At 49.6% G+C, this 25,905-nt stretch overlaps 1 protein-coding gene across 5 annotated transcripts in view; it reads right to left on the bottom strand.

Moving 5' to 3' along the window:
- The window catches only part of LOC140408257 (protein phosphatase 3 catalytic subunit alpha), a 459,377-nt gene that overhangs the window by 256,488 nt on the left and 176,984 nt on the right, over nt 1–25,905 (bottom strand). For all 5 annotated transcript variants that reach the window (XM_072495215.1, XM_072495212.1, XM_072495214.1 and 2 more), the window contains exon 2: nt 25,144–25,344. In XM_072495215.1, coding sequence (XP_072351316.1) covers nt 25,144–25,344 — 201 coding nt within the window. The remainder of the gene's footprint in view (nt 1–25,143; nt 25,345–25,905) is intronic.

Here is a 25,905-nt window from a genome sequence, read left to right as displayed (position 1 = left end):
ACCCACACACATTTCTGAAGATTTTGCCATCTGCCATTTGAAGAATCTAAATACCTGGATTATAAAAATTGAAATCCTCCACCTCCCCCTCATGTTGACAATATTCCCAGGAATATTGAGCAGGATTAATAGGCCCTCAAAGTGGAAGATTAGTGTTTTCCGGCCCTCAAATGAAACTTTTCGGGGTATTTTATACAGGCTGTCTTAGACTTTATGATGTTAGAGTTACAACAAGCAGCACTTGATGTTTATAAATGGACACCGTGTTACGGCTTTACGATGTCACGCCAGCACGCTCACACGTGTGCATTGGTGACCTGCCCCACCCAGCTCTATGATCAGACAAGCTCAACCACCTTTTATACCTTGGAAATTAATGTTTTATTCTGTTCAATGTTTTGGTGCCATTTTAATGCATTTCTACATTGGTATTGTATTTAATACACGTTCAGATGAGCTAGTTCAAGGTTAACAGGCAACTGTCAGTGATCAAATAGGTTCATTATATCCCCAAACTAACCGAGAAACTTGTGCTAAGGCATGCAGACGCCTCAGTGACTTGTGCCCACGAGTGGTTTCTGGCCTTCAGTCAAGAACCAATGTTCCTCTGGCAAAATCAGTTACGACATTTCAACTTGCACCGTGGTTTTTAGAAACCAATTGCATTGTAAATCTGAGGACTGGGAAGAATATCCCAGGGGTATACTTTCCCGAGAAGTATATCCTTCCTTAGATAAGGAGGCCAGAATACACTAATACTCCAGGTGTGGTCTCACGAAGGCTCTACACAATTGGTGAAAGGCTCTAATCCCCAACAAACCATCTTCTTTCCTAATAATTTGCATATCTGGTCTGTTGCCATCTATATTTGTCACAAGTCCCGAAAGACGTGCTTGTTAGGTGAATTGGACATTCTGAATTCTCCCTCAGTGTACCCGAACAGGCGCCGGAATGTGGCGACTAGGGGCTTTTCACAGTAACTTCATTGCAGTGTCAATGTAAGCCTACTTGTGACATTAATAACGATTATTATTATATCCCTTTTTCTTTGTGAAATCACTGCTAGAGCGAGCTATCCTTTCCTCAGAGTCTTCCAAAATTAAAATGTAATATTGGGGTTTCTGTTCAGTATCCGAGCCACTGTTGGGGTCTGCTCCGGGATTGTAATATTGAGCACGTAGGAACACCTATAGTCCATATAGAACCATAGGAACCTGCAGGCCATTCTGCCCCTCAAAGTCTCTTCCCACAACTAACCTGCACCTGAATGTCATTTAATCAAAGGTCCTATCGTAATCCCTTCATATTCTTTCCTAACATCTATCATTCCCCATCTTGCACTTTTCAATTAGTCCAACAAGTTTTGACGGTCAGAGTTCCAGATTTCCACTTGCCGGTGGGAAAAGAAACGCATCTGGATTCCACATCCAAATGGTTTGGCTCTTAACTTGAAGATTATATTGCCCAGTTCTGGATTTCCCCACTAGTGAGGAAAGTTTATTTGTATCTAGCTTATTGATTCCCTTCATTATTGCTTCAAGATCTCAGTAAAATCGGGCCTCACTGAAGGGGATGTGGATCAAACTCATGCAATCAGTCCTCACGGCTGAATCCTCAGGAGACCATTCACCAACTTGTTCCAGGACCTGCTCGTAGCCGACAACCCGGGGGGGGGGGGGTTAGGCATAGAGGAAAATGAATTGAATATTGCAACTGACGCATTTACCCAGACCAAATGTATAATGTATAAAACGTAAAAACTTCAATAAAAACATTTTTTTTTTTTTTTTTATAAAAGGGATGGGTAATAAATGATGGCTTAGCCATCGTGACCACATCCCGTGAATTAATAAAGTCCCAAATTGAGCCAAATTCCAGAGAGCGAAGTCTGAGTAACAGTACAGAAGGTAAATGGCTGGTTAATCTGTTTGTGATGATGCGGGTGGAATGTCAGCGTGGATTCTGGGTTTATCTTTGAACAGCACCTTCCACATCTACATCAACAGCTGAAGGCTTGGGAGCTCCACTGAAAACTGTCCCCCACCCCCACCCCCCACCACAGCAGCACTCCACACTTCACTACACAACAGTGTCAGCTGAGGTTGTGTGTTGAAGTCTTCGAATGGCCACCAGGCCCAGTACTAAAAGTGCCCCCCCCCCCCCCCCCCCCCCCCCCCCCACCACCCCCCACCACCCCACCCCCAGGAGACAAGTTGGCAAATGAACAGATTGTACACAAACCAGTCAAACATGGCAATAAAATTCATTCCGAGTGCCAGAGTCCATTAGAACGAAATCAGAGGAAATATTCGATGATTTGGCAGACACTCAAGTCAGTCAAATTCAATACAGTAAGAAGTCTTGTAAGACTTCTTACTGTGCTCACCCCAGTCCAATGCCGGCATCTCCACATCACGGCTACCATCGACAGTCAAATTCAAGGTGGAGCAGCTTGGAATAAGTTTCCTGGGGGACAATCATCCAGAACCAACATCAGTGCCAAATTAGACCGACTCCCTTTGATTCAGACCTGGTTACTCGAAGAGATTTCAGAACTCTTCAAGATTTTTTTTTTTTTTTTTAAACCTACAACTGAAGGGGCTCAAAGGGCATGTTCATCAGGTTTGATCATAGATTGGACAGCTGCTGCGATTGCAAGTCCCGAGGCTGAGGAATGAAAACTTGTGAATCCTGGACGACTGCTCCAGGAACGAGGAAAACACTGCCCCCCCCCCTGAAATTAGTCTCTCAACACTGCTGCATTGTGAAGTGAATCATTAAGCCAGAATTTATCAAGTGTGTCTTATTTCATGCTGTGTCCTTGTAGATCTAGGAGGTCAGGCAACAGATTGAAGAGCACAACTCAAAAGCCACTGTTCACGACATTACACCACCTGACGTGTCCACCATCTGTTAAAAGCTCGTGCGTGGGCAGCATGCAGATTTATATCCTTGAAGACGAAGCAGATGTAAAGAAATTCTGGCCCGGCACTCGAATGCTTCAATTATTATCTCCCGAAATTTTTCAATAAAAGAAAATGAGATACAACATGCCCGGGAAAGGAATCATCATCTGTCCAAAAGCACATAAAACGTATTAAAAATGTCCCACTTTGGTTATAGCCTAAAGCAAATTACATCAAAATGTCAAAGTTCTTCCAAGCAGAATCTTGCAATAAGTTTGGGAATGATAATGTTCGTAAAAGTGGATCGGATGTAACCATTTGGAAAGTTTTCCTTAATATTAAATAAAAAGTCCTTTGGAAATCTCCTCAAATGCCGAACAGGACAGATCAATTCCCACTCCACAGGCAGAATGTAAAGGCGGCGAAGGGAGTGTCTCCCACTGCTTGTTGAGGCAGTGAAGGTGCACCGCACGTCACCTCTTTTCAGGAAGTCCCACCTTGTGACTGACCAGCCAATCAGCCACTTTAACCGGGCAGCGCACGGCCGTCCCCAGGGTCAAGGACCCCGCAGAAATCCTGCCGGTCAAGCGGAGCCTGGCGGCTCTTTGTCGCTTGGCAGTGCCAACAGGGAGGCAGTGGTTGCTGCCAGGAGCACACCCACCTGCAAACGCTTACCCAATTAAATTCCCCCATCACGCGCACTCCATTCAGCCTATGATTCAAATAGCCAAATTCACGGCCTCAGGGCTAACTCAGTATTACTGGTTTATACATAACAATATTATTGGTACTAAACTAACCAAAGGTTCCAAATTTAAATCCCAGCTTGTGAAATTAAATTTGATGGCAGAATGCTCTGCGTTAGAACTGGCTAATTAATTTCACCTCCCTGCTCTTCGCACAGACACGTCTGTGTCCCCCTGACGAAGGAGCGACCCTCCGAAACCTCGTGATTCCAAACAAACCTGTTGGACTTTAACCTGGTGTTGTAAGATTTCACTGTGCCCGGCCCAGTCCAACGTCATTGTTTCTCTCTTTCAAGTATAAATCCAAATCACTTCCACCGCCCCTTCAGACAGAACCTCCTCGTTCACCACACACTGCACAAAAACAACCTTTCCTCACGTCACCTTGGCTTCTTTTGCCTTCAACCTGCATCCTTCCTGCACCCGAAAACAAATTCACCTGATCCACTATCGGAACCATTCAGGACCCCGAGCACCTCGGTGAAACCTCCTCTTAACCTTTTCTGCTCCAGGGAGAACAGTGATTTTAAATTGAATAATCGGTGGGCTGGCACCCAGACAGCCGGTCATTATATTAAAAAAAACAGGTTGACCAACTCCAGGAAAGAGACCCCGTCACCCTTTCTTCACCAAACAGCCCGTGTTCCAGAGGGCTGGAGTTGAGAAGCAGGGAATTTATGTTAAACTTGCTGAGAGCTTTGGGTGAGGCCAGATCAGGAATACTGCAAACAGTTCTGGTCTTCCTATTATAACAACAATATAGAATATGGAACAGGTGTGAAAAGATTCCGAAGGAAATACTTGGCTTGTGTGCCAATGGGACCAATCACACAGTTGCACTAAGAGGAAATTGGATAAACACGTGATGGAGAAAGGAATCGAAGAATCGGCTGTCACGTGAGAGGAAGGTCAAGTGGAGCGTGGACACCAGCACAGCAGAATCCATAGATCCCATAGGATCCTACAGTGCAGGAGGAGGCCATTCGGTCCATCGCATCTGCACCAACTCTCAAAGGACACCCTACCTAGGCCGATTCCCCACCCTATCCCCGCAATCGCACCTAACCTGCCCATCTTTTGACTGTGGGAGGAAGCCAGAGCATTCTGAGGAAACTCCACACAAACAGTCACCCAAGGCTGGGATTGAATCCAGGTTCCTGGCACTGAGAGGCAGCAGTGCTAACCACTGTGCCGCCCTGGTGCTGTGAGGCAGCAGTGCTAACCACTGTGCCGCTCTGGTGCTGTGAGGCAGCAGTGCTAACCACTGTGCCACCCTGGTGCTGAGAGGCAGCAGTGCTAACCACTGCACCACCGTGTCATCCTTGCGCTGTGAGGCAGCGGTGCTAACCACTGTGACACTGTGCTGTCCAAATGACCCATTTTCTGCAAAGCTGGTATCACTAGTAGCAGAAGGTGGGGCGGGATTCCCCCGTACCCGGCGGGGCGGGGTGATGTGAACCACTCCAGCGTCGGGCCACCCCAAAGGTGCGGAATCCTCCACCCCTTCAGGGGCTACGCCCGCCCCGGATGGTTCACGCCCCGCCGGCCAGTGGGGAAGGGGATTGGCGCCGAAGGGCCTCCGCCGGCCAGTGCGAGTCGGCGCCAGCGCGTCATCCCGGCGCATGCGCGGTAGGGTTCGTTTCCGCATCGGCCATGGCGGAGGACCGCAGTGGCCGATGCGGAGGAATAGAGGTCCCCCACGGCACAGGCCCGCCCGCGGATCGGTGGGCCCCGACCGCGGGCCAGGCCACCGTGGGGGCGCCCCCCGGGGCCAGATCCCCCCGCGACCCCCCCCCCAGGAACCCCGGAGCCCGACCGCGCCGCCAGGTCCCGCCGGTAAGGGACCTACTCTGATTTACGCCGGCGGGACCGGCTAGTGACGGGCGGGACTTCGGCCCATCGCGGGCCGGAGAATCCGGGCGTCCCCGGCGTCCATTGAGTCCCGCCGGACCCCGCCATTCTCCAGGGCAGGCGGCGCGACTCACGCGGGCCAGTTTTTGGGAGGTGGGAGGACGGCGGGGGTGGGATTCACACCGCCCCCGGCGATTCTCCGACCCAGCTCCGACCAGTTGGAGAATCCCACTCTTGGTCTTTTACAATGGGTATTGCATCATCAGCAGTGTTAATCGAATAGGTTGAAGGGACTCGTGTGGGAGTGTGCAAGGTTTAACGTTAAACCTTAGCTCAACTTTCCTTCCCGTGTCTTGGTTTTTTGGATGAGTATTAATGGGATTGGGTAAAATACTCTTAAGCTTATTCTCACCAAAACTGCAAATTCTCCAATAAATTCATGCATTACTCTCCCCTCAATAGGTCATTCACTAACCTCCTGAAATCAATCCAGAGAGTTCAGCTAAATCCTCACTCCAATCCTCGATAATGCCCCTGAAAGTTGATCGGCTGCATCTCACCTCGTGGACAGGGCAGATTCGGTGAGGGTGTTGATCGCCATGGAGTGTTGTGAGGCAGGAACACAGGATTCTGGAGGAGGAGGCCATTCAGCCCTTCGAGCCTCCTACATCATTCAACCAGATCATGGTTGATATGGTTGTGGTCCCAACTCTATTGCAGGATTGGTGGCACAGTGGTTAGCACTGCTGCCTCAGGGCGCCGAGGTCCCAGGTTCGATCCTGGCCCTGGGTCACTGTCCGTGTGGAGTTTGCACATTCTCCCCGTGTCTGCGTGGGTCTCACCTCCGCAACCTAAATCTGAGCATCGTAGGTGCATTGGCCACGCTAAAGTGCCACCTAATTGGAAAATAAAAGAATTGGTACTCTAAATTTTTTTTAAAAAACTCTTAGTTCAGGGTGAGGATGGGAATGGAAACTCCATCCCAGACTCCGGAATGTTTGCTCGTCAGGAGAGAAGCTCAGTTCTGAGACTGTGACCTCACTGAATTTGCCCCAGTGTTGCCTGGAGATATTCACTTCCTTGTAAAGAAATCTTAAACCGTTCACTGGTGCAGACTGGTGCAAGGCATTTTGACAGCCACAGAATCCCTACAGTGCTGAAGGAGGCCATTCGGCCCATCGAGTCTGCGCCGACCCTCCGAATGAGCACTCAGCCTAGGTCGACCCCCCTTCCCTACCCCCGTAACCCCACCCTAACCTGCACATCGCTGGACACTAAGGGGCAATTTTTTTTATCATGGCCAATCCACCTAACCTGCACGTCTTTGGACTGTGGGAGGAACCCGGAGGAAACCCACGCAGACACGGGGGAGAAGGTGCAGACTCCACACAGACACTTGAGGCTGCAATCGAACCAGAGTCCCTGGTGCTGTGAGGCAGCAGTGCTAACCACAATGCCGCCCCGTGCTGCCCAGCACTGCGAGCACCTCAAATATTTCTATACCCTCCCACCTTGGCATCAGCTCCAGTGATTTAACGGCCTCAATCTCACTGCCATCCACAGGTCGGTTTAAAAATGCACGTTTGGATTCTCAAAGCTGGCTGCTTTTAAAGCAATTCTGCGCAATCTTCGATTTAAGCGGTTTCAGAAATTTCTATTTGACTGCGTTTACGGTGGCATTTCCCAATGGAGCAACTGGGAAAATAATCTTGCCAAAATGCTGGACATTATTTCTCATTTACAGAAGCTGCAATGGAGTCTGTGACTCGCGCTGAACAGTCGCACTGACAAATTGCCTTTCAAACTCAATGGGCTGAATGTTCTCCTGAGTTGCTTTGTTCTATGATTCTATAAAGTGGCTCGTGGTTTTCATCAATGCAACTTAGCAGCTGTTCCAGGCCAGTGTCTTTTGCTTCGTACGACATGGTTTTCTCAAAAGGTTCTATATGTTACATATCTCCAGTAGATAAGATTACAAATCAATATTCCACACAGCACACCTTCTAAACAGCATCTAAACACCGTGTGGGATAAACCTCTTTATTTATTATTCGCTGGTGGGGCCAACATTTGCTGTCCGTCCCTAATTGCCCTTGAACCGAGTTAGCCCATTTCTGAGGACAGTTAAGAGTCAACCACATCACTGTGGGTCTGGAGTCACGTGTAGGCCAGACCGGGTAAGGACGGCAGATTTCCTTCCCTAAAGGACATCAATGAACCAGATGGGTTTTTGTTTTACAATAATCGGCAATGGTTTCATGGACACCATTAGACTTTTAATTCCGCATATTCTTTTTTGTGGAATTCACATTTCACCATCTGCCAAGGTGGGATTTGAACTCTGGTCTGCAGAGAATTAGCCTGGGTCTCTGGATTACTAGCCCAGTAACAACAGTACCACACTACCACCTGGCTTTTCCATGACGACGTGCTATAGATCTAATCTCTGCCCTATAGCACTGCTCCATATTTCCTACCCGTTCGCCTCGTTTAGGTAGACAACATCAATCTGTTGGCAGCAGGGAGCTTGTTCCAATGACCCAGCCAACACCTCCCTCAACCATTCACTCATTGTAGTGCTCGTGTTGATGGTCATATTTGCTGAAACAACTGTGGTAACTTGACCACAAAAAGGTAGTCAAACAAGTTTTGAAAGTTCAATCTTCTTTAATGATAGTACAGCATGGATTCAGAAACTAGCGGCAGCTATACACAACTATAGAGCAGCACGGTGGCACAGTGGTTAGCACTGATGCCTCATGGCGCCAAGGTCCCAGGTTCGATCCCGGCTCTGGGTCACTGTCCCTGTGGTGTTTCCACATTCTCCCCGTGTTTGCGTGGGTTTCACAAAGATGTGCAGGGTAGGTGGATTTACCACGTTAAATTGCCCCTTAATTGAAAAAAAATAATTGGGTATTCTAAATTATTATTTTTTAAACTATAAACAACTACACACAAGCTCCTCGTGACGATACTGAAACCCGCACACTAGGCATCTGTATATATAACCAAACAGGAAGATGGTCACAATAAAACCCTATAACACTTCTCCCCCTTAAATTTCAATCCCCTTAAGGAAAGCAACATAATGGGCCGACTCCGGAATCGGGAAACGCGATTGGGCGGAGAATCGTTTCCGAAGCCAAAATCCCGGCTGGCAAGGCGTTCCCGCCAAATCACAATTTTCCGTCGCCTGCAGTCCGGAACACGTGTACAGTAAACGCGTATCCAGGTGTGGCACCGGTTTTGCTGTCGTGGAACTCGACAAATCCAGCCACCGCGTCAACACTTAGTCTCCGGAACGGAGAATCCCTCTGCAGAATCCCGCTGCAGGACTCGTGTCTCAACTATACATCAGTCTTTCAGGAACTTAGCGACTCCGCTGCGATCTACGCAGAACCACGGGCGACTCTGGTGAAGGTTGGCTCAGTTAAAATGAAATGAAATGAAAATCGCTTATTGTCACAAGTAGGCTTCAAATGAAGTTACTGTGAAAAGCCCCTAGTCGCCACATTCCAGCGCCTGTTCGGGGAGGCTGGTACGGGAATTGAACCGTGCTGCTGGCCTGCTTTAAAAGCCAGCGATTTAGCCCTGTGCTAAAGCAGAGCTGGGCGTGTGGGTGGAGTAGATTGAGTGCGAATGAATATTCCACATCCTCTCCCGGAGAGTCGACTGGATGCCCCTGAACACCAGGAACCACTTCCTGTCAGATTTCCACAGCGGCATTTACTGCAGCGACCTGGAAACTTCCCTGTCAGTCATGACGTAGACAGACGTGATCTTGGTGTCTGCTAATGCCTCTGCCATTAATTGGTTTCACGAATAAAGATACGGGACCTCTTTAGTTCAGGATAGCTCCAGGCAGCCGTCATTGGTTACTGCGAAGATTCCCGACATACAAATTATCACTGCCCCCCTTATCAGAAACAAGAGAACCCGGTAAACCATGAGGTGCAAAAACTTGGCTTGGCTTCTCTATCGTAATGGGGGCTGTAATGTAGTTCACGCTAGGCATTTCTAACCACTTAGAATGCTTGTCCAGGGTGACCAAAAAACATATGACCCATAAAAGCTCGTGCCAAGTCCACATGAAGTCTAAACCAGGGTCAGACAGGCCACTCCTGGGGGCGATCTACACAGAACCACCGGCAACTCTGGTCATCTTTTGGTTTACCTGACACGCAGAACAGAATTTGACCTGATTCTCGAAGTCCTGATCCATATTAGGCCATCAAACAGACGAAGTTTATAAAATGTCCATTTGGGCAGGGCCCAGATGAACTGCGTCCATCATTTGCAAACGACCAGGGGGTGGAACAACCACTCTAGCCCCCCCTCCCCCCAAAGAATGTAACCATCCTGCACACACAGCTCAGTGTTGCATTTTACAAATGGTCTTAGCTCATCATCCTCGATTACAGGAGACCATCCCTTCATAAGAAACCGTCTCACCCGAGACAGGTCAGGAGCCCTGTCTGTCTATTGTTGAATCTGTTTGGCATTTCCTGGAGACTTTGAAAGTCTCTCAAGCAAGAAAATAGTCTCCGGAGGGAATATTGTCTTGGTTGGCACATCCGGTAAATGAAGATGATTCAGAGCCTCTGCGTTGTATTGTCCTTCTCGGCCCTGCACACGGCGTTGCACTGTCAGGCTGACAATGTGAGAGCGCAGCGCTGTAATCTCACAGGCCATGGGAGGAATGCATCTGGACTCGCTGAAAAGACTCATCAGTCAGTGGCTTGTGGTCTGTACATATCGTAAACGGACACCCGTAAAGGTACTGATGGAACCGCTTCACAGCGAAAGCGGTGGCTAGACCTTCCTTGTCTAGCTGCGAATATCGCTTCTCAGCTATTGTCGGCGTTGCAAATCCAATGGGTTTTTCTGACCCGTGATCCATCAGTTGAGAGAGCACTGCCCCCACTCCGCAAGAGGGGTGTCACATGACAGAATGAGCTCTGTGTCCCGGTCAGAGTGAACCTACAGGTTAGCTGATCGTAGCAGCGTTTTCACAGCCCTGAAAGCTTTCTCTTGTTCTGACCACTCCCCTTCCATTTGGCCCCTTTGTGAAGCAGCAGATACAGTGGCACCAACACTGTTGAAAGGTCTGGCTCAAACTTCCCATCGTAGTTCAGCAAACCCAGAAACAATCTGAGTTCAGACACATTCTCAGGACTTGGGAGTGTCCTCGATAGCTCAAACTGTTTCCTCCACAGGGGACAGGCACAGCACAGTGATTCTATAACCCAGATATTCCACACTCTGTGCCTGGAAGATGACAGCAATCGGTCCTGGTACCCAGGTAGGCGCTACGACTAAGAAAGCACAACTGCGTCAATACATTCTCAGGAAACTAAGGAAATTTGGCATGTCCACACTGGCATTTACCAATTTTTACATGTGCACCATAGAAAGCATCTTATTTGGCTGCATCCCATCCATTGACTCCATCTACACCTCGCGCCGCCTGGGGAAAGCGGGCAGCATAACCAAAGACCCCTCCCACCCGGCTTACTCACTCTTCCAACTTCTTCCAGCGGGCAGGAGATACAAAAGTCTGAGAACACGCACGAACAGATTCAAAAATAGTTTCTTCCCCACTGTTATCAGACTCCTGAACAACTCGTGGACTGACCTGATTCATACTACGCTCCTGTATGCTTCACCCGATGCCTGTGTTTATGTATTTACATTGTGTATTTTATGTACTTTGTGTATTTATGTTTATCCTCTGTATTTTCTTTTCATGTACGGAACACAGAACAATACTTTCCACTGTACCTCGGTACACGTGACAATAAACAAATCCAATCCAATCCAAAGCATTTGTTACGCAGCAGACGCAGACCTGCCTCTCTTCAACACTGGTCCAGCTTGTTGGGGTGTTCCTCCCGAGTCTTCCCTGTGATCAGTATATTGTCCAAATAAATTGCCACACAGGTAATCCTCGGCAACAGATAAGGGCTTAGCCGGTGGTGATTCAGAATAAGTGCAACTAACTCTGCAGGTGAAATGTCCCCCAGTTCCCTCATTCGCCCCTACATCTTTGCCCCACGCACAGGAGAATTGAGCAATTTTTGCCTCTTCTTTCATAGAATTTACAGTGCAGGAGGCCGCCATTGGGCCCATCGAGTCTGCACCGGCCCTTGGAAAGAGCACCCCACTTAAGTCCACACTTCCAACCTATCCTGGTAACCCAGTAACCCCACCCAACCTTTCTGGACACTCAGGGCAATTTATCATGGCCAATTTACCTAACCTGCACATCTTTGGAAGTAAACCGGAGCACCCGGAGGAAACCCACGCAGTCGCGGGAGAACGTGCAGACTCCGCACTGACAGTGACCCAAACCGGGAATCGAACCTGGGGCCCTGATGCTGTGAAGCAACAGTGCTAACCACTAGGCTTCCGTGCTACCTCTGCAATTCCATTGGCCAGGACAAAGTGCCCGAACCTTTCCACATACTCAGTCCACTCCTCATGCCCCCCTACAAACTCGCTGAAAGTCCTGGACGTGGCCACTGACCCGCTTCTCGTTGGTAAACGCACAAAACCCCGCTGGTTAGAGCCTCGACCACGTTGCAAACTAATTACTCACTGTCCAAGACTTTGCGTCACCCTGCTGCAGCTCGAATGTTTCTTGTCCTGTTTAACCCTCAACACCAAAAAATGTGGTAACTTACACAAAAAGATAGTACACCAAACGCACTGCGAAAGTTCAATCCTCTTTACTGACTAAAAAAATATCGAAATAAACAGCATAGCATGGATTCAGAAACCAGCAGCAGTTATACACAAGCTCCTCGTGGTGAATACAGAGACCGATGGAAGCCTGCGTTACCGATGACATCACTCGCACACACTCACACTTGTTAAAAACACCCATACACACAATCAAATAGGAAGAAGAGTGACCAGACTGGGTGAATAATCCATTCGCAGCTCACCATCACCTTATCAAGGGCAATTGAGGATGGGGGGGGGGGGGGGGGGGGGACACAAATCCTGGCCTTGCCACATCCCATGGAAGAATACCACAAGGATGTGTAGGGTGCTATATAAATGCAAGTTTGTTCTTCCTCTTCTGGTCTATTCTATACCACCCTGAGTTGTACAGCTTGAATTATCCAGAAGAATATTTTTGAAATAAAAACAAAAATACATGGCTTTTGAACTTTAGTTGCACTGACATTAAATCACTCACCTTCCATCTTCTAAACTATCAGATCCTCAGTAAGGAGGCAACACACAAACAAATGAGGAGGAAGTTGGAAAAAATATTTCACATGATGGGGCTAGAAGGTGAAAATTATTACCATCAGTAAAGGCCATTATTTATTTCAAATGGGAATAAATTAACTCGAAATATAAAATCAAGTACATCTTGAATCAAAAAGGAAATAAAGGTTCGATACAAGCAACGGTATTTAATGGCGTTGCTGAATGGTTATTTATCAAAGTAGGATTAGACAAGATAGTTCAGATGGGATAGGACCGACAGAGCGCCGATGGGCTGAAAGGCCTGTTATGCTGAGAGCTACAAACGAGGAAAGTTATGATAGACCTGCACTAAACACTGGTTAGGTCCCAGCTGGAGAACTAGCTCCGATCTGGAGCACCAGATTGAAGGGAAAACATCAAGGCCTCGGAGAAGCTGCGGAGGGGTTTACTGGAATGGGACCAGGCATGAGGGATTTCAGTTAATGTGGAGGGACTGGAGAAGGTGCGACTGTTCCTCCCAGTGCAGAGGAGCTCAACAGGAGATCAAATAGAGATGGTCAAAATTATAGAGTGAGACTTCAACAGAGAACAGGCCCTTCGGCCCATCGAGTCTGCGCCAATCAAAAACAGCCACCTCACTATTGTAATCCCATTTCCCTGCACTTGCCCCATAGCCCTGTCTGCCCTGGCATCGCAAGCGCACATCTAAATACTTCTTAAAATGTTATGAGGGTCTCTGCCTCCACCACCCTTTCAGGCAGCGAGTTCCAGACTCCCACCCCCCTCTGGGTGAAAAGGTTTTTCCTCAAATCCCCTCTAAACCTCCTGCCCCTCACCTTAAATCAATGTCCCCTGGTCACTGATCCCTCCACCAAGGGGAAAGGTTTCTTCCTGTCTACTCTCTCTATGTCCCTCATAATTGTATGCATCTCAATCATGTCCCCCCTCAGTCTCCTCTGCTCCAAGGAAAACAATCCAAGTCTATCAATTGGGCAGCACGGTAGCACAGTGGTTAACACTGTTGCTTCACAACTCCAGGGTCCCAGGTTCGATTCCGTCCTCGGATCACTGTGTGCGGAATCTGCACATCCTCCCAGTGTCTGCGTGGGTTTCCTCCGGGTGCTCCAGTTTCCTCCCACAGTCCAAAGATGTGCAGGTTAGGTGGATTGGCCTTGCTAAATTGCCCTTTGTGTCCAAAAGGTTAGGTGGGGTTGCGAGGATAGGGTGGAGGTGTGGGCTTGGGTGGGGTGCTCTTTCCTAAGGGCCGGTGCAGACTCGATGGGTCAAATGGCCTCCTTCTACACTAAGTTATGAGTCTATGAAATCTCTTCATACTAAACATACCCGAACAGGCGGCGGAATGTGGCGACTAGGGGCTTTTCACAGTAACTTCATTTGAAGCCTACTTGTGACAATAAGCGATTTTCATTTTTTCATTTCATACTTCCTGACCTGCTGAGTATTTGCAGCACCTTCTGTTGTTTTAATATACAATGGTTCATTAACTCACTCTCCAGCTCTCTGTCCTTCCTGTGGAAGCCACAAAGCTACAACTGGAAGAACAAGATTGCTGTGTTTACCACTGACTGGAAGACAGACAGTTAGTTACTGTGCTACTAGACTGAAATTCGACAATTTAAAAGTCATTTTTCATTGATTTGCGGAGCATGCTCGAGGGGCTGAATGGCCTACCCCTGCTCCTATTTCTTATTCAGCCACGGTTCAGCAAGTCGCACTCACTCCAAAGTCGAGCAGATGTGGGAGTCAGCATCATTCCAGAGTGCACAGTTCAATGTCAGAAAGGCCTGACAGGGGCTTCCGGGTGCGGCGATGACCAGCTGAGTCGCACGTTTCGGCAGCTCCTGGTGGAACGGACTTTTGGGCTCTTAATAGGAGCCCCAACGGCAATTTAAACGGCTAAAAACACTGTGCGGTAAACCAGAAGGGAATCCCCCCGGACACGCATGGATAAAGGAGAGGATAGCGGCCGGATTGCGGAGGATCCTCTGGAGCAGCGGCAAGGAAGGCAAGCTCAAAGCAAGATGGCGTCGGAAGGTGGCTGTTTGTTATGGGGCCCAGACCAACAAGAGTTCCTGCGGCGCTGTGTGGAAGAGCTGAAAAAGGAATTGAAGAAGGAGCTGTTGGCCCCGATATTACAGGCGATTGAAGGGCTAAAGGAGGAGCAGAGGACCCAGGAGCTGGAGCTTCGGGTCATGAAGGCAAAGGCTGCTGAAAACGAAGATGAAATACAGGGCCTGGTGGTGAAGACAGAGACGCACGAGGCACAGCACAAAAGGTGTGTGGAGAGGTTGGAAGCGCTGGAGAATAATTCGAGGAGGAAGAATTTAAGAGTCCTGGGTCTTCCCGAAGGCGCAGAGGGGGCGGACGTCGGGACATGTGAGCACGATGCTTCACTCGCTAATGGGATCGGAGGCCCCAGCGGGCCCTTTGGAGGTGGAGGGAGCTTATCGAGTTATGGCGCAAAGACCAAGGGCAGGAGAAATACCTCGAGCTATAGTGGTGAGGTTTCTCCGCTATAATGACAGAGAGATGGTCCTAAGATGGGCGAAGAAAACTCGGAGCTGCAGGTGGGAGAACGCGGTGATCTGCGAATACCAGGATTGGAGTGCGGAGGTGGCGAGAAGGAGGGCAAGTTTTAATCGGGCTAAGGCGGTGCTGCACAAAAAGAAGGTCCAGTTTGGAATGTTGCAACCGGCGAGATTGTGGGTCACACACCAAGGGAAGCACCACTACTTTGAGACGGCAGAAGAGGCGCGGACATTCATTGTGGACGAGAAGCTGGAATAGTCTGGCGACAGAAAGAACTTTTGGGACAAAGTGGTGGGGTGAGGAAAAAAAAGGGGGGGGGGGGGGGAGATGATTTTTCAGTTTGTTAATCTTGCGATCCTGTAACCTTTCTCTCTTCCCCATGTTGGGGGGGGGGGGGGGGGAAAGAGTATGAGGAACTGCGGGCGCCGGTCATTAGGGGCGGGGCCAAGTGGGAAACGCGGGCTTTGTTCCCGCGCTATGGTAATTATGGCGGGAACAGAGACGCAGGAAGGAGGGGGCCTCGCACAGTGGGGGCCGAGGACAAGGGGGAAAGCCGAGGTCAGCCAGAGTTCGCTGACTTCTGGGAGCAACATGGGGGGTGCAACTACGCTAGGAAGGGATCTAGCGGAGGGGGGGGGGGGGGTTAACTGGGTTGCTGCTGCTAAGGAGAAGGGGGAGCTGTTATGGGATGGGGTGGTCGAGGCGGGAGGGCGCCGTCGGGGGGGATACACGGGTACGTGGGAACCGGGTGAGGAGCTGGGTTAAAAAAGGGGATGGCTAGTCGACAAGGGGGGGGGGGTGGTAAAGAGCCCCCCAACCCGGTTGATCACGTGGAACGTGAGAGGGCTGAACGGGCCGATTAAAAGGGCACGGGCACTCGCACACCTAAAGAAATTAAAGGCAGATGTGGTGAAGTTGCAGGAGACGCATCTGAAACTGATAGACCAGATCAGACTACGTAAAGGATGGGTGGGGCAGGTGTTTCATTCGGGTTTGGATGCGAAGAACAGGGGGGTGGCTATCTTGGTGGGGAAACGGGTACTGTTTGAGGCAAAGACCATAGTGGCGGATAGTGGGGGTAGATATGTGATGGTGAGTGGCAGATTGCAAGGGGAGGCGGTGGTTCTGGTGAACGTATACGCCCCGAACTGGGATGATGCAAATTTTATGAGGCGTATGTTGGGACGTATCCCGGACCTGGAGGCGGGAAAGTTGGTAATGGGGGGAGATTTCAATACGGTGCTTGATCCAGGGTTGGACCGGTTGAGGTCCAGGACCGGGAGGAGGCCGGCAGCGGCCAGGGTGCTCAAGGACTACATGGAGCAGATGGGAGGAGTAGACCCCTGGAGATTTAGTAGGCCTAGGAGTAAGGAGTTCTCATTTTTCTCCCATGTCCACAAAGTATATTCACGGATAGATTTTTTTGTCTTGGGAAGGGCACTGATTCCGAAGGTGACAGGGACGGAATATACGGCCATAGCTATTTCGGACCACGCTCCACATTGGGTAGACCTGGAGGTAGGAGAGGAAAAAGAACAGCACACACTCTGGAGAATGGATATGGGCTTATTGGCGGATGAGGGGGTATGTTTAAGGGTGAGGCGGTGCATCAAAAGGTACTTGGAGCTTAATGACAATGGAGAGGTTCAGGTGGGAGTGTTCTGGGAGGCGTTGAAGACGGTGGTTAGAGGGGAACTGATATCCATAAGGGCACATAAAGGGAAACAAGAGGGTAAAGAAAGGGAGCGATTGCTGAAAGAAATTTTGAGGGTGGACAGGCAATATGCGGAGGCACTGGAGGAGGGACTGTACAGGGAAAGACAAAGGCTACATGTGGAGTTTAACCTGCTGACCACGGGTAAGGCAGAGGCACAGTGGAGGAGGGCACAGGGTGTACAATATGAGTATGGAGAGAAGGCGAGTCGACTACTGGCCCACCAATTGAGGAAGAGGGGAGCGGCGAGGGAGATAGGTAGGGTGAGAGATGAGGAGGGAGAGATGGAACGGGGAGCGGAGAGAGTGAACGGGGTGTTCAAGGCATTTTATGAGAGGTTATATAAGGCTCAGCCCTCGGAAGGGAAGGAGGGAATGATGTGTTTCTTGGATCAGCTGGAATTCCCCAAGGTGGAGGAGCAGGAGAGGGCGGGACTGGGAGCACAGATCGAGATGGAGGAGGTGGTAAAAGGGATTGGGAGCATGCAGGCGGGGAAGGCCCCGGGACCGGACTGATTCCCGGTGGAATTTTATAGGAAGTATATGGACTTACTGGCCCAGCTTCTGACGAGAACCTTTAATGAGGCTAGGGAAAGGGGGCAGCTGCCCCCGACTATGTCGGAGGCAACGATATCGCTCCTTTTGAAGAAGGAAAAAGACCCGCTGCAGTGTGGGTCCTACAGGCCCATTTCCCTTTTAAATGTAGATGCTAAGCTCTTGGTCAAGGTGATGGCGACAAGGATAGAGCACTGTGTCCCCGGGGTGGTCCACGAGGATCAAACTGGGTTCGTTAAGGGGAGACAGCTGAACACGAACATACGGAGGTTGCTAGGGGTAATGATGATGCCCCCACCAGAGGGGGAGGCGGAGATAGTGGTGGCAATGGACGCCGAGAAAGCATTCGACAGAGTGGAGTGGGATTATCTGTGGGAGGTGCTGAGGAGATTTGGTTTTGGAGAAGGGTATATCGGATGGGTACAGCTGCTGTATAGGGCCCCGGTGGCGAGCGTGGTCATGAACAGACAGAGGTCTGATTACTTCCGTCTTCATAGAGGGACGAGGCAGGGGTGTCCCCTGTCTCCGTTACTGTTTGCATTGGCGATTGAGCCCCTGGCCATAGCACTGAGGGGCTCCAGGAAGTGGAGGGGAGTGCTCAGGGGAGGAGAAGAACACCGGGTATCCTTGTATGCAGATGATTTATTGCTGTATGTTGCGGACCCAGTGGAAGGGATGCCTGAGATAATGCAGACACTCAGGCCCCAAGGGGATGCATTTCGGTATATGCAATTGAGGGCTTTTGCGAGGCAACAGGTGAGGGAATTCCCACAGCTCCCGACGCAGCAAGTGCAGGATAGAGTGATCTCAGAGACATGGGTGGGGGACGGTAAGGTGGCGGACATATACAGGCAGATGAGGGACGAGGGGGAGATCATGGTAGATGAGCTGAAAGGGAAATGGGAAGAAGAACTGGGGGAGGAGATTGAGGAGGGGCTGTGGGCTGATGCCCTACGTAGGGTAAACTCATCGTCCTCGTGTGCCAGGCTAAGCCTGATACAATTTAAGGTGCTACACAGGGCGCATATGACTGGAGCACGGCTTAGTAAATTTTTGGGGGTAGAGGATAGGTGTGTGAGATGCTCGAGAGGCCCAGCGAATCACACCCACATGTTCTGGTCATGCCCGGCACCACAGGGGTTCTGGGTGGGGGTGGCAAAGGTGCTTTTGAAGGTGGTGGGGGTCCGGGTCGAACCAAGCTGGGGGTTGGCTATATTTGGGGTTGCAGAAGAGCCGGGAGTGCAGGAGGCGAGAGAGGCTGACGTGTTGGCCTTTGCGTCCCTTGTAGCCCGGCGCAGGATATTGTTAATGTGGAAGGAAGCTAAACCCCCGGGTGTGGAGACCTGGATAAACGATATGGCAGGGTTTATAAAGTTAGAACGGATTAAGTTCGTGTTAAGGGGTTCGGCTCAGGGGTTCACCAGGCGGTGGCAACCGTTCGTCGACTACCTCACAGAAAGATAGAAGGAATAGAAAAGAAGTAGATAACAGCAGCAACCCAGGGGGGAGGGGAGGAATCGGACAGACTCTCAGGGATGTTATTGTATATGTATAGGTATTTGGTATATGTAATTGTATATTGGATTGTATTTTTGGAGAGTATTTATTTTGGACAAGGCAGTTGCCATTTAGTTTTGTTTATATATTACTTATTTATTTGTTTAAAACTGGCCACGGCTGTTTATATTGCTTTATTGTTGTGCAAAAGAAACACTACGTATTGTTATGTTTGGCCAAAAAACTTGAATAAAATATATATTTTTTAAAATGCAGACTTTCAGGGAATTTTCGGGGTACAAATTGAATATGGGTAAGAGTGAGCTGTTTGTGGTGCATCCGGGGGAGCAGAGCAGGGGAATAGGTGACTTACCGCTGAGGAAGGTGACAAGAGATTTCCGGTACTTAGGGATTCAGATAGCCAGGAGTTGGGGAACCTTACACCGGCTTAATCTAGCAAGATTGGTGGAACAGATGGAGGAGGATTTTAAGAGATGGGACATGGTGCCCCTGTCACTGGTGGGTAGTGTGCAGGCGGTTAAAATGGTAGTCTTCCCGAGATTCCTCTTTGTGTTTCAGTGCCTTCCGGTGATGGTCACGAAGGCTTTTTTCAAGAGAATTGAGAAAAGTGTCATGAGTTTTGTGTGGGCCGGGAAGACCCCGAGAGTGAGGAGGGGGTTCTTGCAGCGTAGCAGGGATAGCGGGGGGCTGGCACTACTGAGCCTAAGTGAATACTACTGGGCCGCCAATATCTCAATGGTGTGTAAGTGGATGGGAGAAGTGGAGGGAGCGGCGTGGAAGAGATTGGAGGTGGCGTCCTGCAAGGGAACCAGCCTACAAGCAATGGTGACGGCGCCGTTGCCGTTCTCCCCGAAGAAATACACCACAAGTCCAGTGGTGGCGGCAACACTAAAAATTTGGGGGCAGTGGAGACGACATAGGGGAAGGACGGGAGCCTCGGTGCGGTCCCCGATAAGAAATAACCATAGGTTTATCCCGGGGAGAATGGATGGGGGATTTGGAGCATGGCAGAGAGCGGGGGTTGTGCAACTGAGGGATCTGTTCGTAGACGGGACGTTTGCGAGTCTGGGAGCGCTGACGGAAAAATATGGGTTGCCCCAAGGGAATGCATTTCGGTACATGCAACTGAGGGCTTTTGCGAGGCAACAGGTGAGGGAATTCCCGCAGCTCCCGACGCAGGAGGTTCAGGATAGAGTGATCTCAGGGACATGGGTGGGGGATGGTAGGGTGTCGGATATATACAGGGAAATGAGAGACGAGGGGGAGATCATGGTGGATGAGCTGAAGGGGAAATGGGAAGAAGAGCTGGGGGAAGAGATTGAGGAGGGGCTGTGGGCTGATGCCCTACGTAGGGTAAACTAGTCGTCCTCGTGCGCCAGGCTAAGCTTGATACAACTCAAGGTTTTACACAGGGCGCATATGACCGGAGCAAGGCTCAGTAAATTTTTCGGGGTAGAGGATAGGTGTGGGAGATGCTCGAGAAGCCCAGCAAACCACACCCACATGTTTTGGTCATGTCCGGCACTACAGGGGTTCTGGGTGGGGGTGGCAAAGGTGCTTTCGAAGGTGGTGGGGGTCCGGGTCGAGCCAAGCTGGGGGTTGGCTATATTCGGGGTTGCAGAAGAGCTGGGAGTGCAGGAGGCGAAAGAGGCTGATGTCTTGGCCTTTGCGTCCCTAGTAGCCCGGCGAAGGATATTGCTTATGTGGAAGGAAGTCAAACCCCCGGGCGTGGAGACCTGGATAAATGACATGGCAGGGTTTATAAAACTAGAACAGATAAAGTTTGCACTAAGGGGTTCGGCTCAAGGGTTCACCAGGCGGTGGCAACCGTTCATTGACTACCTCGCAGAACGATAAAGGAAATGGGAAGGTAACAGCAGCAACCCAGGGGGGAGGGGGGGGTCCTCAGGGGTGTTTTTGTATAGATATTTGTACTAGGTTATGTATATTGGATTGTTTGATTTTATTTTTGGAGAGTTATTATTTTTGTTATGGCAGTTGCCATTTAGTTTATATATTATTTATTTATTTGTTAAAAACGGCCACTGTTATTTATACTGTTTTATTGTTGTAAAAAGGAAAACCTTTGTATTGTTTTGTTTGGCCAAAAAATTTGAATAAAATATATTTTTAAAAAAAAGAAAGGCCTGACATAGTCATACTCACAGAATCATACCTTACAGACAGTGTCCCAGACACCACCCTCACCATTCCTGGGTACATCCTGTCTCACCGGCAGGACAGACCCAGCAGAGCTGGCTGGGGGCACAGTGGGATACAGTTGGGAGGGGGTTACTCTGGGAGTCCTCAACGTTGGCTCTGGACCCCATGAAGTCTCCTGGCTTCAGGCTAAACATGGGCAAGGAAACCTGCTGATTACCACGTACCGGCCACTATCAGCTGATGAATCAGTTACTCCTCCATGTTGAACACCACTTGCAGGAAGCACTGAGGGTGGCGAGGATGCAGAATGTGCTCTGGGTGGGGGGACTTCAATGTCCATCACCAAGAGTGGCTCGATACCACCACCACAGACCGAGCTGGACAGGTCCTAAAGGACATAGCTGCTCGACTGGGTATGCGACAAACGGGGAGGGAACCAACAAGAGGGGAAAACATACTTGACCTCATCCTCACCAATCTGCCCGCTGCAGATGCATCTGTCCATGACAGTGTCGGTAGAAGCGACCACCCCACAGTCCTTGTGGAGACAAAACCCAGTCTCCACATTGAGGATATCCTCCATCGTGTTGTATGGCACTACCACCGTACTAAATGGGATAGACTTCGAACAGATCTAGCAACTCCAGACTGGGCATCCACGCGGCGCTGTGGGGCCATCATCAGCAGCAGCATTGTACACAACCACACTCTGTAACCTCCTGGCCCGGCATATCCCCCACTCTACCATTACCACCCAGCCAGGGGATCCCTGGTTCAATGTAGAGTGCAGGAGAGCGTGGCAGGAGCAACATCAGGCAGACCGAAAAATGAGGCTACAACACAGGACTACTTGTGTGTCACACAGCATAAGCAGCAAGTAATAGACAGAGCTAAGCGATTCCACAACAAATGCATCAGATCTAAGCTCTATCGTACTGCCACACCCAGCCATGAATGGTGGTGGACAATTAAACAACTCACTGAAGGAGGAGGCTCCTCAATGATGGAGGATCCCAGCACATTTGTGCAAAAGACAAGGCTGAGGCATTCACAATGACCTTCAGCCAGAAGTGTTGAGTCTAATGATCCATCTAATAATTATCTTTATTTGTGTCACAAGAAGGCTACATTAACACTGCAATGAAGTTACTGTCTCAGTCCCCAGCATCACAGATGCCAGTCTTTTATCAAGAAACGGCTGAAGACACTGGATACTGCAAAGGCTCTGGGCCCCAACAATATTCCGGCAATAGTACAGGAGACTTGTGCTCCAGAACTTGCCGCACTCCTAGCCAAGCTGTTCCAGTACAGCTACAACACTGGCATTAACCCGGCAATGTGGAAAATTGTCCAGGTGTGTCCTGTACACAAGAAACAGGACAAATCCAACCCAGCCAATTACCGCCCCATCAGTCTCCTCTCCAGCATCAGCAAAGTGAAGGAAGGAGTCATCAACAGAGCTATCAAGCGACACTTACTCAGCAATAACCCGCTTATTGACGCCCAGTTTGGGTCCGCAAGAGTCACTCAGTTCCTGACCTCATTACAACCTTGGTTCAAACATGGACAAAAGTGCTGAATGCCAGAGGTGAGGTGAGAGTGACTGCCCTGGACATCAAGGCAGCATTTGACTGAGTGCGGCATCAAGGATCCCGAGCTAAACTGGAGTCAATGGGAATCAGGGAGAAAACTCTCTGCTGGTTGGAGTCATACCCGGCACTAAGGAAGCTGGTTGTGGTGCTCAAAGGTCAATTATCTCAGTCGCAGGACGTCAGTGCAGACGTTCCTCAGGGTCGTGTCCTAGGCCCAACCATTTTCAGCTGCTTCATCAATTACCTCCCTTCCATCATGAGGTCAGATGTGGGGATGTTCGTTGATGACTGCACAACATGCAACACCATTAGCGACTCCTCAGACACTGAAGCAGTCCCTGTCCAAATGCAGCAAGGCCTGGACAATATCCAGGCTTGGGCTGACAAGTGGCAAGTTACATTTGTGCCACACAAGTGCGAGGCAATGACCATCTCCTGCAAGAGAGGATCTAACCATCGTCCCTTGACATTCAATGCCATTACCATCGCTGAATCCCCCACTATCAACATCCCCTGGGGGTTACCATTGATCAGAAACTGAACTGGACCCAGCCACATTAATACTGTGGCTACAAGAGCAGGTCAGAGGCTGGGAATCCTACAACGAGTAACTCACCGCCTGACAATACAAAGCCTGTCCACCATCTACAAGGCACAAGTCAGGAGTGTGAGGGAATACTCTCCACTTGCCTGGATGAGGCAGCTCCAACAACACTCAAGAAGCTCGACACCATCCAGGACAAAGCAGCCCCGCTTGATTGACTCCCTAACACAAGCATTCAATCCCTCCACCACCAACAAACAGTGGCAGCCGTGTGTACCAACTACAAGGTGCATTGCAGTAACTCACCAAGGTTCCTCAGGCAGCACTGTCCAAACCCACGGCCACTACCATCTAGAAGGACAAGAGCAGCAGGTACCTGGGAACCCCACCACCTGGAGGTTCCCCTCCAAGTCACTCACCACCCTGACTTGGAAATATATCGGCCGCTCCTTCACTGTCGCTGGGGCAAAATTCTGGAACTCCCTCCCTAACAGCACGGTGGGTGTACTGACACCGCATGGACTGCAGCTGTTCAAGGCGGCAGCTCACCACCACCTTCTGAAGGGCAATTGGGGATGGGCAATAAATGTTGGCCTAACCAGCGACGCCCACATCCCTAAAAATGAATTGAAAACCAGTTGGCTGGGGCGTTTCCTCGGTCACAGCGGTGACTCCACTTGAAGAAATATTGTGTTGGCTGCAAAGATCTTTGGAACACCCAGAGGGTGAAAGGTTCGCCAGAAATGCAAGATCGTTTCCTGCAACAAGTTACCGATTTACCTTCAGGGCGTCCAGCACAAGACTCGAAGAAAAACAATCTCATCTGAAAACCCGGAGCTCGGATCGCATGAATTGCTCCCAGTGTTCCAGGTTCGGCAGCTTGCTGAGACATGGGGATTTGTCACGGCACCACGTTGTCAAGAACGGTGCAGTTCGGGAGCAGCGATTAACATCGAGGAGGACAACCCAAATCTTCCAAATCAGCCTTGGAATCCTGGTTTCCTGGTCAGACACCAAACCACCCACTTACCTTCCTCCAATTTCTCTGGCCAATCTCCCAATGGAGGGCTCTGCAAAACTCACTCAGTGGTGGAAACCTGTAGGGAGCAGCAGAGGGAAGACTCGGTCTGGTAAGTAAAGAGTTTAAATGTCCCGATGCTTCTCAGTGGGTTAGTGAACGTACGAGTGAACAGGGGGATGTGGAGCTGTGCAGGGGGGTGGGGTGGGTGAGGTAAGGGGGCAGGTGGGTAGGACTGTGAGTAAGTGTTGGGGGTTGGGGAAACTGTGCGGTGGGGACTAGTCTGGTCAGGGAGGTAGTTGGAGGTCAGTGAGAGTGAATGGGGAGGGGTGGGATGGGGTCATTGGTTTTATTTATCCAGGAATTAGATTAAGATTTTTCTGACACCTCTGAAGATGGAAAATTTATCAGGGTCCCAGGGAAAAGGGAAAGATCCCAGAGGGAGTTTAAACTTTCTGAGCAATTCCCACTGCACAACCTGGAACGTTGGGAGCAGTTCAGGCGATCCCACTTAGCTCCGAGTTTTCAGATCAGATGTTTTTTCTTCGGGTCTGGTGCTGGACACCCTGAAGGAAATCAGTAACTTGTGATTGACCGGACGGTCTGGTTGCACACATTGTGAGATATGTCCAGTCTCTGGCCAGCCGGTGGCTGGGAGGTCCAGGGCAATGATGTCAGCTGGTGTAGCATGGTTTCACAGATATCAAACAACACAAATCAGACAATGAAGATAAACTAACATCCTCGTACTCTCAAATTAACTCACCTGTGACTGGTGCCTCAATGTCCAGCATAGTCCTCTCTTGACGGAGAATGGATGCACCTTCTGTTATAATCCGCATTGCCACAGCCTCCTCCACACGACCTTCTTTAGTAAGATGACCCTTAAGCACATCCACGCGAGGCTTCCCATCATGGTCAAAGACCTCCTTGATCGTTAACCGATGGCTCGGAGGAAAGGGAACAGCTGCAGGAAAAAAGGAACAAAATATCACCAAACCAGTAAACTCCCAGTTTCCGACCAATAATTCTAACATCTTATTTTATTTCAGACGAGATGTTAAATTGAGAGTCCATATATCCTCACGGGTATAGGTAAAAGATTCGATTGCATAATTCCAAAGAACAGGAAAGCTCCCCCACAATGTTCTCCCCCACAATAGCTAACTAAAGTCACCTTTAAAAAGAAAATTCTGAGAATTGCCACAATTCTGTTTTGGGAGCATGTTGTGCAAAACATGGTTGCTGCATTCACCCACTACAATAGTAACCACACTACAGAAGTATTTAATAGCACCTTTCTGGCATCAGGCATTCCAAAGCGATTCACAATCAACAATATAAAAGCGTGTCTTCCTCTCAATAGGAGGAGCTCAGTGATCAATACATTATACTGGGAGCCCAGTGATCAATACATTGTACTGGGAGCTCAGTGATCAATGCACTGTACTGGGAGCTCAGTGATCAATACATTGCACTGGGAGCCCAGTGATCAATACATTGTTCTGGGAGCATGATGATCAATACA

Source organism: Scyliorhinus torazame, chromosome 3 (assembly GCF_047496885.1).
Source record: "Scyliorhinus torazame isolate Kashiwa2021f chromosome 3, sScyTor2.1, whole genome shotgun sequence".
NCBI classification, from domain to species: Eukaryota; Metazoa; Chordata; class Chondrichthyes; order Carcharhiniformes; family Scyliorhinidae; genus Scyliorhinus; species Scyliorhinus torazame.
The sequence above is the reverse complement of the archived record's forward strand: the minus strand, read 5'-3'. Positions and strand labels throughout refer to the sequence as shown.